The sequence below is a fragment of the Odontesthes bonariensis genome, chromosome 12 (genome assembly GCF_027942865.1).
Source record: "Odontesthes bonariensis isolate fOdoBon6 chromosome 12, fOdoBon6.hap1, whole genome shotgun sequence".
NCBI lineage: Eukaryota > Metazoa > Chordata > Actinopteri > Atheriniformes > Atherinopsidae > Odontesthes > Odontesthes bonariensis.
This window is the reverse complement of record NC_134517.1, coordinates 32,674,689-32,689,728: the sequence shown is the minus strand read 5'-3', so window position 1 is coordinate 32,689,728 and position 15,040 is coordinate 32,674,689. Positions and strand designations below refer to the sequence as shown.

Below are 15,040 nucleotides of genomic sequence, written 5' to 3'. Positions count from 1 at the left end.
ATGATAGCTTAAAATGTGCTTACATAGAGCAACTGCTAGAAGCAAATATTGCTAATTATAGTTTAGAAACAAATGGTCAGTTTATCTATTGGTCAATCAAGAGCAAATGAGTTGATGAAGTAATCAATGAAAAAAATAAATATAAGAAATGCAGAAAAACTTTGGGGTTTTGAAAGTACAGATCAGAAACATTTGTGATTCTTGTCAATGCTCCTACAGTGAAATGATCATTAGTAACTGCAGGCAAAACTAGAAAGAGCAATTTCTTGCAAATTTCAGTGTGATTGCTGAATGCTCTTAAAGCCAAAGTGCAGTAGGAGTTATTTTAACTGACAACAATATGTAGAGTAATTAGTCATGACAAAAAATGACCGAAAATGTGATTCTGGCTAGCTTTTACAAGCTAAATTGTGTTAGACTTGTTAAAAGTGTAAACATAAAATTTAATATCAATTGGCAAAGTTTCATAAAACATGACAGCCTTGTTAGTGGTTTTGTCTGTTTAGCCAAATTTTGTTGCGATTGGAGAAACTGTCAACAAGATGTAGAAGTTTGCACTGGCGTCACCACATTCACAAAAGTTTGTTGACCGGTCGAGGTAAAACGATAGAAGATATCTACAATGAAGCCATCTTACTGCATTCTAGCTGTTCCAAAGGTGGTACTCACCAAGTTTGGTGAATACTGGCTGAAACACATCAGTTTTAATACTCATTTAATCCAATTCTAAAGTCAACGGCACTTGCTTTCCCTTTAGGTGGCAGAGACACTGCAGGACTCGGAGGCAAAGGCGGCCCCTATCGCCTGGACGCAGGGCACAAGGTCTACCAAGTTTCCCAGGCTGAAAAAGATGCTGTTCCAGAGGAGGTCCGCAGAGCAGCCCGCGAAATGGCTGAGAAGGCTTTTAAAGATAGGTATGAAAGGCATGGAATTCATTGTAAGAATGCTGGTGCAGAGTAGTGATATGCTCTTAACTAATAATCCATATTCACAGTGGTGGGAGTTAGCTCCACAGGTGGGAAACCTTGTGGAGGACGGAATGTCTTTTTCCGCTTTGGAAACTTCCCAAAAGTGAGGTTCAAGAGAGGTGTAATATGGAACAGGTGCGTGTGCGTTTGTATGTGTGAATGTATGTGTGTGGGCCATCTGCAGCATCAGTCAGCCATCCCAGGTATGGTGCCCCATCCTGGGCAAACAATGACAGGCTGCGCTGCCCCAGCTGGATGGCTGAACTCAATAATGGTGGATCCCACTGGGGTGTGTGTGTGTGTGTGTGTGTGTGTGTGTGTGTGTGTGTGCATTCACATCAGAGCTGAGGGTTGAGAGGGCATCCCTTTCACCGGCTCGACCATGAAGGCTGTCTCTGTTCCCTCTTGCTTCAAACAGTCTTTACTCTCTCTTCTCCCCCCTGCTCCCTCCCCCTTTCCTGCATGGCCCCCCTCATACACTGGTTGCTTTCACACTAAGAGGACAACCTCTCAGCCTCTCCTCCCACTCTCTGTTTATCTCCTCTGTTTTTGTCTCTTGTCCTCTAACCTTTTTCCTCTAATTTCCTTACCTCCCCGTCTTATGCCTGTCTTATCACATTCCAATTAGCACTCTTAATATCTTGTGCATACATGCTCAGTCTTTAAGTTAATGTCACTCTTCCTAAATGTTCATTAATACAGCAGGTGAATTGAAGGGCTATTTGGTGTTCCTTTCTTTCCATGTGGTAAGGCCACTCTGTCAGGCTTATTCCAACATGTTTCGTGTGTGCACAGTCCCTTTGTTTACTTTGCTTCAGGTTTAGCATCAGTCAAACTATTATCCATCAAGAAATCCTCAAGTATGTGACACACACACACAAGCAAAAACAGGCAGAGGCATTCCTACTTTGTAAAATCTGTATGTGTGTCCCACCTGTCAAAGATCTCATTTTTCCAGTTTATACAAGAAATAGTTTTTATAAGAAATAGTCACCTGGTTAAGCAGAACTCATACCTTCTGTCAGTGATAATTTTTTTGTTGGCCCGCTTCGTAGTAAGAAGAAAATATAAGACAAATACATGAGCGTGAGGCGGGTTTCCTTCAACTGTGAATACTTTAACAACATGGTTAAACAGTGTTGTACCAGCTGTTGTTGTTTAGCAAGTGTCATACAAAATGACAAAAAAAAGATGAATGCCAGTTAATTGTAGACGATCACAGCAAGCAGTTAGTTGGACTGACAAATGTATATTTGTAAAGTTTGAAAAAAGAGGTGCAAAACCACAGTAAAAAACAAAAGCATTCTGCTTCTCTAATTAAATGCATCATAATGGGCTGAATAAAACTGTAACAAAATAAAACTGCAGCTTCCTCGTAGTTGTCTGTGGCCTTTGGGGAGGAAGAACCTGTGGATGGAAGGCTGCTGTTTGTCCGGCGTGTTTGGATGTAGGGAGTGTCGGCCTAAGTCCTTGTTTTTGTGGTTTCTGTGTGTGAAATGCCAACTCGCCTCCACCTTACTGAGAAAAAAAGAAAAAAACCGAATCTTTCTCCCTATATGTCACTCACTCTGTTGTTCTCCTATATTTGAGTCAAGGTTCAGGAATTTAAAGGAAATAGTTACCAGAGAGTCTGTTGGCCACATCGTTCTCATGCATCCTAACACACACATGCATACGCAGGAATGTGTGGAGGAAGAAACTCTGGTACGTACTGTTTAGTTCGCTGACATGATGCGGTGGGAATGCCAAGGAACAAAGACACTGTGTACGCAGGTCAAAAATAACTGAATTATGTTGTGTGCGACACCAGAAGCAGGCTAATTACTGTGACTATACATGAACATGCGTGAAAACACCGTGGAGGAAGAATTCTCACAAAGAAACAAATCCAAGATGTATTTATATGTAGGTGTGAACGGTCTGTTTATTTGAAATGATCATTATCTGATTTCAGATGTATATTATTTATGTTTGATTGATGAGGTGATCAGAAGAAGATTAAAAAGAGAGACAAGAGGAAGATGAGAAAAATAATAGAGAACATTTGGAAGAATAAAAGTAGATGATGAGTGGAGGCAAGAAGAAGAAGAGGGAGAAGAAAGAAGGAAGGGCAAAATTAAATGTTAAATGAAGGCAGATATGTGTCACTCAGTCCAACATTTAGCTCTAATTTTAGGATGCTCCCTTTTTAATACCTCAGCTCCAGCTACCTGTATGACTGTTTATCACCTGTCTTTACCCTGTCATTGTTGTGAGATTTAAGATTGACCTTACAAATAATTTCAAGTTGAAGATCCAAACTCACCTTCAACAGCACCTATTATGGGAACACTTCATGTCTTTGAACTAGCTGCTTAAATTGAGTCTGCAGGTGAGAGGTCATGCAGGTGCTGGCGATGATCTAGTTTAGATCAGGTCCTCTCTGCAGACGTCGGGTTTGAGTGTGCGTGTGAATGCATGATCTCCTTTGATGGCATGGCTGATGCCAGCGCAGTCTACACAACTCGGTCTGCTCCTCTCATGCTGCGCACACCTTCACACAGATTTGTTGCAGCCTGTGACACATTAGGCCTGCGGTTTTCCATCATCCTTCAATCTCAGCCTGGGTTTTGAAGTCACAGCGCTGCATCTCTGTGGTGGTCATGGTCTAGTTGTCACCAAAAGTTTCAAACACCTGGCAGAGATTTCACCCACATCCCCCCCAAGTCTCTCCATCTCACACACACACACACACACACACACACACACACACACACACACACACACGCTCTTATCACACTCTTCAAACATGATAGAGGTAGGACCCTTACCATATCTGTGGAGGATTCTGTGTCGCGTGTAAGTGATACTTTACTACCTGCACAGTGGGATTACACATATAAGCCTGACTGAGGGGGCACAGACCACCAGTCTTGTCATGTCCACAGGTGTGTTTTTTTTTTAGCAAACACACACACACACACACACTCTTGCACAGTGCTCTGTGTTTAACAGCCTGACCCCTGTAAGTTTGTGCACAGGTGTCCAGAGGAGAGATCATTCAAGCCAGATTAATAGGTTAGCGAGGTATGTTGAGCCTAAAGCCAGAGTTTTCAGTGTCAAGAAGGTGGCTGTACTTTAACCTTTCTAGATCGCCATGGCAACCAAAGCTTTAGACCTGAGCTGCTCCAGGGGAGGTTACAGAGCCTCGATGATGGTATTTTCCCAATTGTTTTTGCATTACAGCCTTTAATGTAAATGGATTTTTCTTTTTTTCTTTTTACATAATGGACCTACACAAAATAGCCATATTGGTGAAGATCTGTTGTGAAGTTGCTAAGCAACCAGCACAGTGATGTAAGATGCTTTAAAAACAGGTCAAGGACAAAGTTCTTGAGAGGAAGCAATTTGGGTTGGGTTTTAAATCGGTCATGCTGAAACATCATGTGTCTCCTCTGCCTCTTTATGTTTTTGTCTCAGGTTGAAGGAGATTGACATGAGCGAGTACGATGCCTCTACATACGAGCGCTTCTCCAGCGCGGTGAGGAGACAAGTTCAGTCACTTCGCATCATCCTGGACAGCTTACAGGTCAGTATGACTGCACCTGTCATCACATTTAGGGCTTGTACACAGTGACGAGTCTCTACATTGAAACTCTGGGCTTTAATCTTTCCTCCTGTTTTTCTTAGAAAGAAAACTCAATGACATGTTATCAGTATCAACATTTGCTAGTAGCTGTCAAAATAATAGTTGCCTGGTCATAAGATTGGAGGGTGACCATTTTTTGACCTTCAACTACACGTGATGCCAGAGCTGGAAAGAGGGGGTGCTGTCCCCCAGGAACCCTCTGATTGGTTGACGTGACTGAAAATCAAAAGCATAGGGAGTGGTGGTAAAAAAAATCAAGGATATGATATTGTATCCATTTCATTGTTATGTTCCCACTTTCCTCCTTTTGTTTGAGTGTCATAGTGTGAGCGTTGTGGGGTGAGCACCTCCGGTGTGTGTGTGTGTGTGTGTGTGTGTGTGTGAGTGTGTTTGTGATGAGAGGAAAATCATGTAGCATGCAGCAATGATTACAGAGCAGTGACACTGAGGCTTGCTCTATTATTCTGTCATCCAGGTGTGAAGCTCTGTTTGTATGTGTTGTGGTGAGTGGGTGTTTTGTGTGTGAATGCATGTGTGTGTGTTCCATCCAGGTGTTTGCAGCCTAGCTTTGAACATGAACGTGGGTTATTGTTTGTATTCGTCCTTGTAGCCCAGGGCCTCTTTCTCTCTGTAAGGATGATGGAGATTATCCCAATCCCAGCAGGCGAGACGGCATGAAGTCATTTTTATTTTTGCCATACCTGAAGAGTGATTTAAGAAGTGGCTCACACACACACACACACACACACACAAACACACCTTACCCCTAACCATAGATGACAAGCTTTCAATAAATGGATAGTGTATTGTTTCCATCTGCCTGAGGGAAATCCCACTCCATGTCTCAACAATGGACTGGTTCTCCTGTTATAAAAACATGACATTGTCAAGCATCTCAGAGGTATAAATCAGTACTAACTGGGCAGATATTCACCAAGCAAGTGATATTTACCTTTGTTTTATTATTTTTAGGCAAAATTCAGTACTTAAGTGTCCCAGAGGTGTCATAGCCTGTTAGGATGCCTCAGAAGATGGCGGTCATGCAGAAATACAGTATACTGTGGGTGGAAAGACACAAAGATATAACAGTTCCAAATCTCCCACACAGTTCTATCAAAATAAATATTTATATTTCCCTATTTATTTTTATGCTTCAGTTTATTAAAAAATGTCTCAGGTGAAACGTTTTCAGCCTTGATGGCAGGTCCATGTGGTGACAATCAGTCAGCATTATGGCTGAGTGTTTCCACCTCAGAACTGCAGTCTAAAACATATCTGTCATTGTTTAATTGGTAGCAAACTTAAGAAACCAACGCTGTCATCTTGTAGTGTTGGGCTAACTTGACAGGCCGGCTTTTCAGAGTAAAGTTTCTTTAAATCTTTGTGCTCGAGTAGTAAAGGTCTCGACTTTAATACCCATGTTCAGTTCCCATGTAGGCAAGCTCTATTTATGGCAAAGTTTGATCAAGTCTTCAAAAATGTCTTGACATCTCCCAAACTTTCACGAAATTTAGCCCAGTTTTAGGCTCGGCATATATGAACATGCTTATTGAGGAGGCAAGTGTGGCCCACTGGTGCTTTGTGTGCAGTGAGCTGTAACTGTGGAACTGGTGTTGTGGTTGTGTTTAGCGTTTCTCTGTGGGTGGAGCTTTTTGTAAATGATGCTGTCCAGCCAGGATTTCTGTTGGACGAGGTCTAATGCTGTTAATTTCCTCTTGTGAAACAGCATTTTGAGGACCTCTGTCATTTGTTCTTAAATCAGAACTTCCTAATGACAAATATTCCCATGGCCAGTGCACTGGTGCTCTGACGTCAAAGGATGCCAATTTCAGAGAGGCTTCGATGAGGCTACAGTATTTGATCCTGGGAAAAACAATGGACTGGTGTTGAAGCAACTAGTGTGACTTCACAGAGCCCTGATCTGAGCATCGTGGAAAGTGGTTTACATAAAAAGACTGAAAACACAGAAACACAGAAGATGTTTTCCATGATGGTTTGAGCAACTTGCCTGATAAGTAACCTGAAAACTTGACTGCAGTTATGGACACAATAGGAGCTAACAGCTAATGTTTATCTTGTGGTTATGATACTTTTAATTAACTTAGATGATAAATAGAAACTGTTCCTGTCAGTCTCTATTAAAACATCCTCACTTTACTTATTGTGCAGTATATGTGTTGGGAAAAAGCACTGAACTATTTCCACAATATAAATTATACATCTACTCCATGCTTTTGTTTGCACTCTATTTTTACATTGGGCCCGCAAACTGTTTATCTACAGAAAAGCGACAGCTATTGTTGCATATGTCAATGTTTATCAATAATATGAAGTCATAAGACCTGTGTCTCCTGATGTCTTTGTTCTTTTGTGTGAGCACACGTCATACGCTTTTTAAAGTGGGTGGGGAGTGGCGGATTGAGTTCCTTCTTTTGTCAGACATTTCTCTAAAGGAGCTCTCCTTCCTCAGAGAGAAAACTGAAGGCAGGAGAGAGTGATGTTGCTTTTTCTCTGTCCTCCGTCCTTCCAAGTGACAACGGCAGAAAGCAGTGTAGTTTCCAAAAAAAAAGTGGCAGAGCTTCAAAGCGACCCCAGACTCCGGCCCTTTTTTGTTGTGTAGGCGTGGGCGGCAGGAAATGTGGTGGCAGGTGGTGTAAGAGAGGAGAAATGTATGCACACGCACGCCGACAGCTCTTTTTAGTGTGATCATAGGACGCGTGTTTCGCACTATGTTAAAGCTCCACCATAATTAAATCCTTCCCACACTGATGCTGAAATGTGAGTATTGCATTGACCTCGAGGTGCAACACGAATAGCAACATTTTGACACGTAAGTGTCCTCAAACTTTGTGTGTGTGTGTGTTCCAGGCTAAAGGGAAGGAGCGGCAGTGGTTGAAGAACCAGGCTCTGGGAGAACTGGATGATGCTAAAATCATTGATGGGCTCACTGGAGAGAAGGCCATTTACAAACGCAGGGGCGAGCTGGACCCAGAGGTGTGTGCGCTGCTGCAGATGTATTTTCATAGTTAGCTTATCTTCATTTTGATCAGTCTCACCACAAAACACACTCCCAGACTTACACACATAATTTCAACCTTTTATCTCTCCGATGGTACATTCCAGTGGTGTGTGTGGGATTATTACACCCTGTGTTCCTGCTCGAGCTCACACAGTTTCTTGTCATTTCTTGTGCTGTCACGTATGCTAGAGTAAGCCTGCATACACACAGCAGAGGTAGTTCCCACTCTAATCATGAAAACACATTAACCATAACATGCATTCCTTGTATGTCTAACTTATTTAGCCCAGAGTGTTGGATATTTTTGGTCCTGCCTGAAAGTCTATATTAAGATAATTACACTCAGTTATAAAATCCTGGCCTTGTGTTGAATGTTATTTTAAGAAAGCTACGCCAAAATCAACGGAACGCAGTCTAAAGTATGTATTTTACCTCTGTTTAATCATTAGAGTTTCTGCTTCTTTCCAGCTGGGCAGTCCACAACAGAAGCCAAAGCGTTTGCGGGTGCTGGCCGACGTGTCAGGCAGCATGTACCGCTTCAACGGTGTGGACGGCAGGCTGGAGCGTTCAATGGAGGCAGTGTGCATGGTCATGGAAGCTCTGGAGAGCTATGAGCATAGGTTCAAGGTGAAAACATCACAGAACTGTAGCATCTGTCGTTTAAATGTTAATGTTTAAGTCTTCCTTTCCTGGGTTAATCTGAATGTTTATCTTGAGTTTTACTCACATGTTCGGACTAAAATATGTACTTGTGTGGGACGGACACCACTGGCAATGAAGTTTCACAGTAACAAGGGAAAAGTAGCTTTAACATAATATCAACTAACAAGGCTTTTCTGTCTGAGATGAAATAGATTTCATTCCGGAGTTAATGAACATACACAAAAAGTGTTATATAAAAGTCCTTGTAATGTGCATCAGTTAACAGATCCCTGTTAACCTGTGATGAATGTTAAAAAAACTATTCAGCTGTGAATAATGGCATTTTAAGCATATTTCTTCTTGGTCACCGTTAATCACATAATTAAGAACATTATAAAAATTATGAGTTATAGTTACATAATGGCGCCATCACATGACTACAGTTATTTGCAGCGTACTATGCTGGTTTTTGGCTCGTAGACCTAATTGATGCCTTACGGTGCCTTATTGAGAAGAATATAGCCTTTTTTTGTGTGTATATATTAACAAATAACTGTTATTTTTACATTGTCTTATAAAAACAAACAAAGCCTTAATGAACAGTTATCTTTCCCTTTATAGAGACCAAATAATTTCTTTATCAGTCATGCAGTCAGGATGGAAGCATATGGGGTGTCGTACAGCTCAACTACTTGAGCAGGTGTCCCATGCTCTCATGTTGCCACATGCCTTCCCAGCTCTCTCTGCCCCCTTTCCTGTCGACCAGCTACCAGTACCCAAAAAACTGTAATAAATTTTTTTTTTTTTAAAGATGGAAACCTATGAGGGTGTTGCATTAAAGTAACTGTAAGCGATGCTCCAATTTTGTGGTGGTGCTATGGAAACATTTTATGCCTCTTAATATTTTTCCTCCATGGTATCAAAAACTTATATCAACTTTGTCCCTCTGTATCGATACCCAGTTTAGCCTCTGACAATCCTGTTAGGAATACAGTATCAAAGCCCTTATGAAGTCTTCTTAGATCATTTTTCTGTTTTGCCACGACCATTTCTGAGTTGAAATTGAAGCCTGTTAACAATACTGGTAGTTAACCCAGGTACAGGTCAACTGCTAAATATTGCATTTTTGTTTTTGTTGTTGTTTTTTTTTACAGGTGTTGAATTAGAAGTTAGATTAGTGCTTTATTCAGCTCAATAAATCCTTATTTTGTGCCTATCAACAGTTAATTATGTTTAACTGTGCCAGTTAGACAAGGTTAATATAATGTTAATTAGGAAAGGCGTATAAATTTAGTGTTTTCACAGTGAAGTACAAAAAGACAGCTTTAAGACTTTTGAAAAAGTGTTTTACATCGATGTAAATAGAAGCCACATGCAGCCACAACAACAATGTTCAGAAAACAACACCTTCAAACAGGCAAACAGTCAATTATTTATACGGCCACAGCATCTGTCAACAATTCAAGCTTCCTTGAACAAGCTGTGATGCTCAACTCAAAGTTTTTAATGCTTTTAAACACCTATTTGAAGCTTCCAGATTTCAGCAAAGTCCTAAACCTTATTTAAACTCTTTATATTGATTTTTATGATATTGTAATGAATACTAATATAGTCTCACTTCTACAGGTTTTATGTAAATGAGCAATTGGGTAACTGGCTTGTCTACGTTTTATTCCCCAATGATTATTACAAGGACTCTACCGATGGTGACATGGCTCAAAACACATTAAGTCACAGTGCTGCTAATCCAGGTTCTTCAGGCCGTCTACTTCACCATGTAAAGCAAATGTTGCACTGCATGCTGTTATTGGAAGGAATGAGTTGACAAAGTCGACACGGTCTCGTTGAAAATAAGGAGTCCATCGTCGCCAGGAAAGTAGAGTTGTTGAAAAGATGAAGGAGACGATGGAGACAGCACAGAAAGAAGAGGAGACACAGAGACGAGAGCGTGTGCAAAAAATTGGAAGGGAGTCAGACTTCTCGGCCCCCAAGTGACACTCAACCCAACCTAATTACTCATCACATAACACACACAATTTCAGTGTGCCACATCACATGTTGGTCTAACTGCTCTTTTTACATAGCACTCCTTCCATAAAAGTGCATTTGATTACGCACAGGACACACACACCTTCATTGTGAGCCTTACCACTTGGAGTCTTAAAGTTTTCCACCATCAATGCTTAAATTTCTGCTGGAAACAGAGCACGTAAGCAGAGGAGGCTCGGTGCAACGTTAGCCTTGAGAATTTGTCACTTTATAGTTTCATGTCATATTTATGACTCTAGTCAGACGTCCACTCACAAGCCAGAATGGCAACAGCCAGCTTACATGTCAGGACTGTGTGATGAAGTGAAATTATATTGGTGGTTTTAAATAGGTAAATGTTTTGAATTTCAACAGTGATGCGGACAGGTGCATGCCACGCTCATATTAGTAATACCTGGTCCCTGAAATAGCAGCATGGGGCCCCAAGTGGCACGCTGGTGGAGCCTTATGTAAGCCAGTTATGATGGATGCTGTATGGGAGGCATGAACACCTCTGAGGAGGTGAACATGCAGCAGCAGTTGGAAAGAGAATGCCCCTCTATGAGTTACGATCTGACGTTTCTGCAGCCTCACTCTTACGTCTTCGCTCTTAGTTTGTTGTCCTATTTTAAGTGCCGTGTGAGGACGTTACATCTTGAGGTTACACAAAAATTGTGTAACATTTTCAAATATCTTTTTAAGTTTCCCCACATCTTGCATTTTATTTACATTTTTTTATTTTGTAAAGTCACTAACTGTTTTTTCTCCACACAGTACGACATAGTGGGCCACTCAGGCGACGGCTACGACATTGAGCTGGTCACAGTGGACAAAGTCCCCAACAATAACAAGCAGAGACTCAAAGTCCTCAAGGTACACATTTACAATCAGTCCAGTCAGCTTTTGTTAATAATTATCACTCATGGACATAGGATTAGCTAAAAAAAAATTAAAAAGTGGTTTGTATTACCTTCTGATTAAACTTTATGGTAAGGGTATGGATTGTCATGATGTCATACATGACTTCATGTATGATGAAAGCAATGATTGAACCATGTTAAACCTCAAACATTGACAGGAAGTACATGAATAAACAATATCTCATGCATGTGAAACTCTTCTACTCACATGTTGCATCTGCTTTTACTGGGATTTTGCAGGAAACATAGTTCAACTATTGCAGTTTGAGTCATTAACGTTCATAATCAATCAATCCCATAGTGCATGGAGGGTAATATTATATATAGGAAGGATCAGTATTTCATGTTTACTTTGTGAAGCTGCTGAGTTCTCAAAAACATTTGTCAGTTCTGGCTGAATACTGCAAGCCTTAAAATGATTCTAATCCAAGGATGGAAAGCTAGAAATGTGTAACTTCTACAGAAATCTGTAGCCTCATCTCTGTTGCATGCTCCTAACAAGCTGTTCCATTTGCCCCGCCCTGCAGACCATGCATGCCCACTCTCAGTTCTGTATGAGTGGAGACTTCACTCTGGAGGGCACAGAGGCCAGCATCAAGGAGCTTGCACGAGAAGAGGCTGATGAACACTTTGTGGTGGTGCTGAGCGACGCAAACCTGGAGCGCTATGGCATCCGGCCTGAGCGCTTTGCCCAGGTCTTAATGTCCGACCCGCAGGTCAACGCCTTCGCCATCTTCATCGGCTCCCTCGGCGATCAGGCTGAAAGGTGAGGTGGTTGACATGAGTCATCTTGGTGGAGTTAAAAACAACGGGTAATGGGAGAGAAAAAGAAAAGGATTTTAGTTGTGTACATATACTGTATATTGATGCAAAGAGCTCAAATGAAGGACATTTAAACAGCCTCATCCCATGTGATAAGGGAGCTACTGAGTCTGAAGTGCCCAGCAGTCCAATCATGACTGTAGCCAGTCATGCAAAACTAATCAAGAAAAACTATCCTTCAAAGTTAAGTGGAACAGTGACCATCCAGTTTTGTCAAGTAGAGGCCTCCTCACTTTCTTCCTGCTGTTCGTCCTGCAGAGCTTTGATGTTGTGTCTGAGATTAAGTCTTGAGCTTTGAAGGCATGACAAAAGAGGGGTAAGTGCCCTCCGAGGTTCGCTCCTCCTCCTCAGAAGCCAGAAGCGGTTCCCCCTCTCAGCTCAGAGCCTTTGAAGAGCTGCTGGCCTCTTGGTTAGATTGCAGTCATGAACTTCAGACTAATAGCCTGTTCTGCGCTTTGCTTGTGACTCAGGGACAGCGAGAAATAAAAAAATGAAAGATTGAAGAATGGATGCCTTAGGAAAAACAGGAAGGGAAAAAAAATTCACTGCAGAGGTCAGATTTACTGTAAGGTAAAGAAGTCAAGGACAGTTCGTGTCACTGTGTGGAAATAGGAACAAGGATGATTTACTGACAAGTCCTGGAAACGTGAGCATGTGTGGACACTTTTTGACTGTTTTACTGTGCATGCCATTACTTTTACTTTATTGGACAAACTGTTTAAAATGGGAAGAATGTATATCACTGACAACATATTCTGTATGTATCTACATATAACATTGTTTTAATAAGACAATTGAACGTGTCACCTGATATTCAACCCCCAGCTGGTACTGTGAAAATATTACATTTGGCCAGTCAAACGTGATGAACACACTTGTGTAGTGAACTAACTCACTTGCATAATATGAGTCACCAACAATAAGGGAGAAAAGACCACTAATATAAGAGCAGCATTTCTGACCTCAAAAAGCCTGAAATCTGCGTTTAGACACTATTTTATATTGAAAAAACATTCACTTTTTTATTAAAAGTTTCTTTTGTATGCAGTGGAGTGGGTGTAAATGAAGAGCTCTGTGTTGTCCCCATGGTGATGGTTCCGTCCATATTTCCTAATGGTTGACCTGGGTAGAAGCAAAGGATTAATACAATGATTAAAATATGCTGAATTTCTTCAAATAGAAATGTCAAATCTTGCACCAGTTCACCCGACAAACAAGCACCACTCTGTGTTCTTATTCTGGGAAATGTTTCCGATGCTAAAGTTCAGTCCCTCAGTTTAACTCTTGGCTTTGTTTCAGACTCCAGAAGACCCTTCCAGCAGGGAGATCCTTTGTTGCTATGGACACCAAGCAGATCCCCCAAATACTGCAGCAGATCTTCACATCAACAATGCTGTCCAGTGCCTGACACAAGCACGCAGCTCACATACACGAACAAAATCAAAACATTGGCAGTGACTTTTCACAGTGTGCCCTTAACTCACTCTCATGATATCAGATAATGGAGCTGAATCAGGTCTAGGTCTGACCTTGAGGGGTCAGACGGTTCCATTTTTTTGTTTCACAGAAACCTTCGGTCTGTCAGAAAGCTGTGACAGCCACGTGTTTGCATGACAGAGTTAAATATTGTTTAGATCCTTTGTAGCTTCCCTTTGGGAACAGAGACTGCACGACAAGCCTGTGATCTGTGTCAGTGTGACGGTGAAATGACACGCACTGCAGTGGTGACATTTCTCAGACCCCTCGTGGGGATCAAACGCAGTTTAGCTTGTTGTTCTTAATTGTGTACTTGACTGACATAGAGCTGACGCACTCACCCACGCCTGTGTACTATTTTGGATGTGAGCAACTCATAGGAAAGGGTTCAGAGCTTGACATCGCAGCCCCACTTTTTTTGGATTTCCTCCTCGTTTATCAGCTGTCACACAAAAACACTCAGGCGCTCACAGGAAAACACAGACCTGACCGACACTTGGATGTGTTGAGCAGCATTAACTTGGCTCCTGTGGAATGCTGGAACTGTGAGCGGGGTATTTCCCACCTGACTGCACACGCTCTTTAAAGGCTGCCGCTGTTGCACAACCCCCTGCTGTGTGTGCGCGCGTGTGTTGACGTACAGCATCTATGTCAACATGCACAAGCCCTTTCCTTCCTGGCTGCTGGACCTTGTGACGCCCTGTGCGCTCTCAGTCCTGCAAGGAATCTCAGCTCTTCTCTCATTATCAGACCTCCAACTCCCCTTTCTCTTTCTAAAACACACACAAACACACACACACACCTCGACGACTGTAGGGTTAATTTATAAAAAGAACTGAGACTTGGTGGTGTCAGTGTGGGCTTAGCTTTACATGCTAAGATTAAAGTGCCACGTGCATCAAACACCATATCAGATTTTCCTGGCTATTATAGTTGGCGCTCACGCCTCACTTTGCAGGACTGGTGGGATCAATAGAACAGTCTGACCATCTGTCAGTCAGTATTGATGCTTCCCTGTTAGTGGGATGTCCCGTTTTTAATTAATCAGCTTCTTTTGTTTCACCTCTCACACTGCTGACTAATTCAAAAGCAAAAACGTAACATGTATAGTTGTTGATACCTAATGTTTAAGAGGCATTTAAAACTGCATATGAGAGCATATTCCGATCATGTCGATTTTGATATAGTTATTTAATTGTCCATGGTCATTAATTCAATGTACCGGGTAATGTACCATATTTTAATGAATAAATCAACATTGCTCATTTAAGTCCAGTTTTTGTCTATTGGAGATTATTTCTGTTTCTGTTGCTGCCTGAAAATGATATCATTAATCACAAAGGTTTTACCCCAGTATTCAGTTTTAAAATGCTCCCTAAATTATTTCTCAATGGGTTGAGACAGCTCTCCGACTTACATATTAGAAAAATCAATATATTGTATTTGTAACGCACTTTTTAAAGTTTGAAAGTGCTTCACAATAGTAGATTTTTTTTTAATTCATTAATTTATGGTACAGTAAGACCTTTCCACAGAT

The 15,040-nt window shown here is 41.4% G+C and overlaps 1 protein-coding gene across 1 annotated transcript in view; it reads left to right on the top strand.

Annotated features, from left to right (window-relative positions):
- Positions 1 to 14,778, top strand: part of vwa8 (von Willebrand factor A domain containing 8) — a 69,668-nt gene extending 54,890 nt beyond the window's left edge. The window contains exons 39-45 of the mRNA XM_075480162.1: positions 758 to 914; positions 4,428 to 4,536; positions 7,465 to 7,590; positions 8,084 to 8,242; positions 11,060 to 11,158; positions 11,733 to 11,971; positions 13,327 to 14,778. Of these exons, the coding sequence (XP_075336277.1) occupies positions 758 to 914; positions 4,428 to 4,536; positions 7,465 to 7,590; positions 8,084 to 8,242; positions 11,060 to 11,158; positions 11,733 to 11,971; positions 13,327 to 13,435 (998 nt within the window). The 3' untranslated portion in view covers positions 13,436 to 14,778. The remainder of the gene's footprint in view (positions 1 to 757; positions 915 to 4,427; positions 4,537 to 7,464; positions 7,591 to 8,083; positions 8,243 to 11,059; positions 11,159 to 11,732; positions 11,972 to 13,326) is intronic.
- The last annotated feature ends 262 nt before the right edge of the window (positions 14,779 to 15,040 follow it).